The following is a 1342-nucleotide window of genomic DNA, read 5'->3' as shown; positions in this document are numbered from 1 at the left end:
GGCCCGCTCTTGGGGGGGCTGAGCGGAGGCGTCATGCTGGCCTGGTAGAGCGGTGGGTGGCGCTTGCCCGACTTGAGGAAGTCCAGGAAGGAGGCCATGAAGCCGGACTTCATCTCCGGCTGCTTCTCCTCCACCTCCTTGATCTTGGCCTCGATCTTCTCCCGAGTCAGGCTCGAGTCCAAGCTGTTGTGGTCAGCGCCTGATAGGGCGTCACCTGATGAGGCCCCCAGACCCTCACCAGCCTTGGGCACAGACAGCTTGATCTAGATACAGGAGTAGTGGGGGGGTCAGGGCCCAGGAGTCGGGCCCCAAATCCCCTCCTCCCTCAGACCCCTTCAAACTTCAGACCCTAAAGTTGAAGTTCCCAGACTCAAGCCCGTAGAATCCTTGAATTCAAGTCCACAGACCCCTCCTGATTCCAGAACGACAGGACTCAGTTCCATCCTTTTATTACTCACTGACCTCTCCTTGCTCCGTCCAGGAGCCCAGGGCTCCAGCCCTCCCTCCCTCCCACACCCAGGAATCTAGGATCCGACATGGATGAGAACCCACGCTCCAACCTCTTGCCTCCCTCTAAAACCCAAGTGTCAGTTCTCAGATCTCCCCAACAGTGGGATCCTAGAATTTCAGCCCTTAGAGCAGCGGTTCTCAACCTTCCTAATGCCGCGACCCTTTAACACAGTTCCTCATGTTGTGGTGACCCCCAATTTCATTGTTACAAATTGAACATAATTAAAGCATAGTGATTAATCACGAAAAAGATATGTAATTATATGTGTTTTCCGACGGTCTTAGGCGACCCTTTTGAAAGGGTCGTTCGAGCCCCAAAGGGGTCGCGACCCACAGGTTGAGAACCGCTGCCTTAGGTTGTAGAAATATAAACCAACTGAGCCAGTGTGGCTCAGTGGTTGAGCTTCAACCCAGGAACCAAGAGATCACTGGCTTGATTCCTGGTCAGGGCACATGCCCAGGCTGCAGGCTCGATCCCCAGTGGGGCGACATGCAGGACACAGCCAAGCGATGATGTTTATCATCAGGGTTTCTCTCTCCATCCCTCTCCCTTCCGTTCTCTAAAAACCAATAAAAATATTTTAAAAAAGAAAAATGTAAAAAGAAATATAAACCGTATCCCCAGTCACACTCATGAACATCCAACGCGGCCCGACCCTTTCCTTTCTCTAAGACTCAGGCGCTGGGGCCCCACTCGCCCTCACCTTCAGTGGCTTCAGGGGCTCCAGCCGGGTGCCCCCCGCTTCCTCGGCCTTCCTGCCCCGGCCACGGCCACGACCCCGGGGTTTCTTGGCCCCATCGGTGGGGGTGGAGGACAAGGATGGCCCAGTGG

General features: G+C 55.0%; 1 protein-coding gene across 1 annotated transcript in view; it reads right to left on the bottom strand.

The window, feature by feature from the left end:
* PRR12 (proline rich 12) overlaps window positions 1-1342 on the bottom strand; it is a 36960-nt gene that overhangs the window by 23392 nt on the left and 12226 nt on the right. Inside the window, 2 exon segments of the mRNA XM_014550435.1 lie at window positions 8-263; window positions 1215-1336. Coding sequence (XP_014405921.1) covers window positions 8-263; window positions 1215-1336 — 378 coding nt within the window.

The sequence above is a fragment of the Myotis brandtii genome, unplaced genomic scaffold (genome assembly GCF_000412655.1).
Source record: "Myotis brandtii unplaced genomic scaffold, ASM41265v1 scaffold601, whole genome shotgun sequence".
NCBI lineage: Eukaryota > Metazoa > Chordata > Mammalia > Chiroptera > Vespertilionidae > Myotis > Myotis brandtii.
The sequence above is the reverse complement of the archived record's forward strand: the minus strand, read 5'-3'. Positions and strand labels throughout refer to the sequence as shown.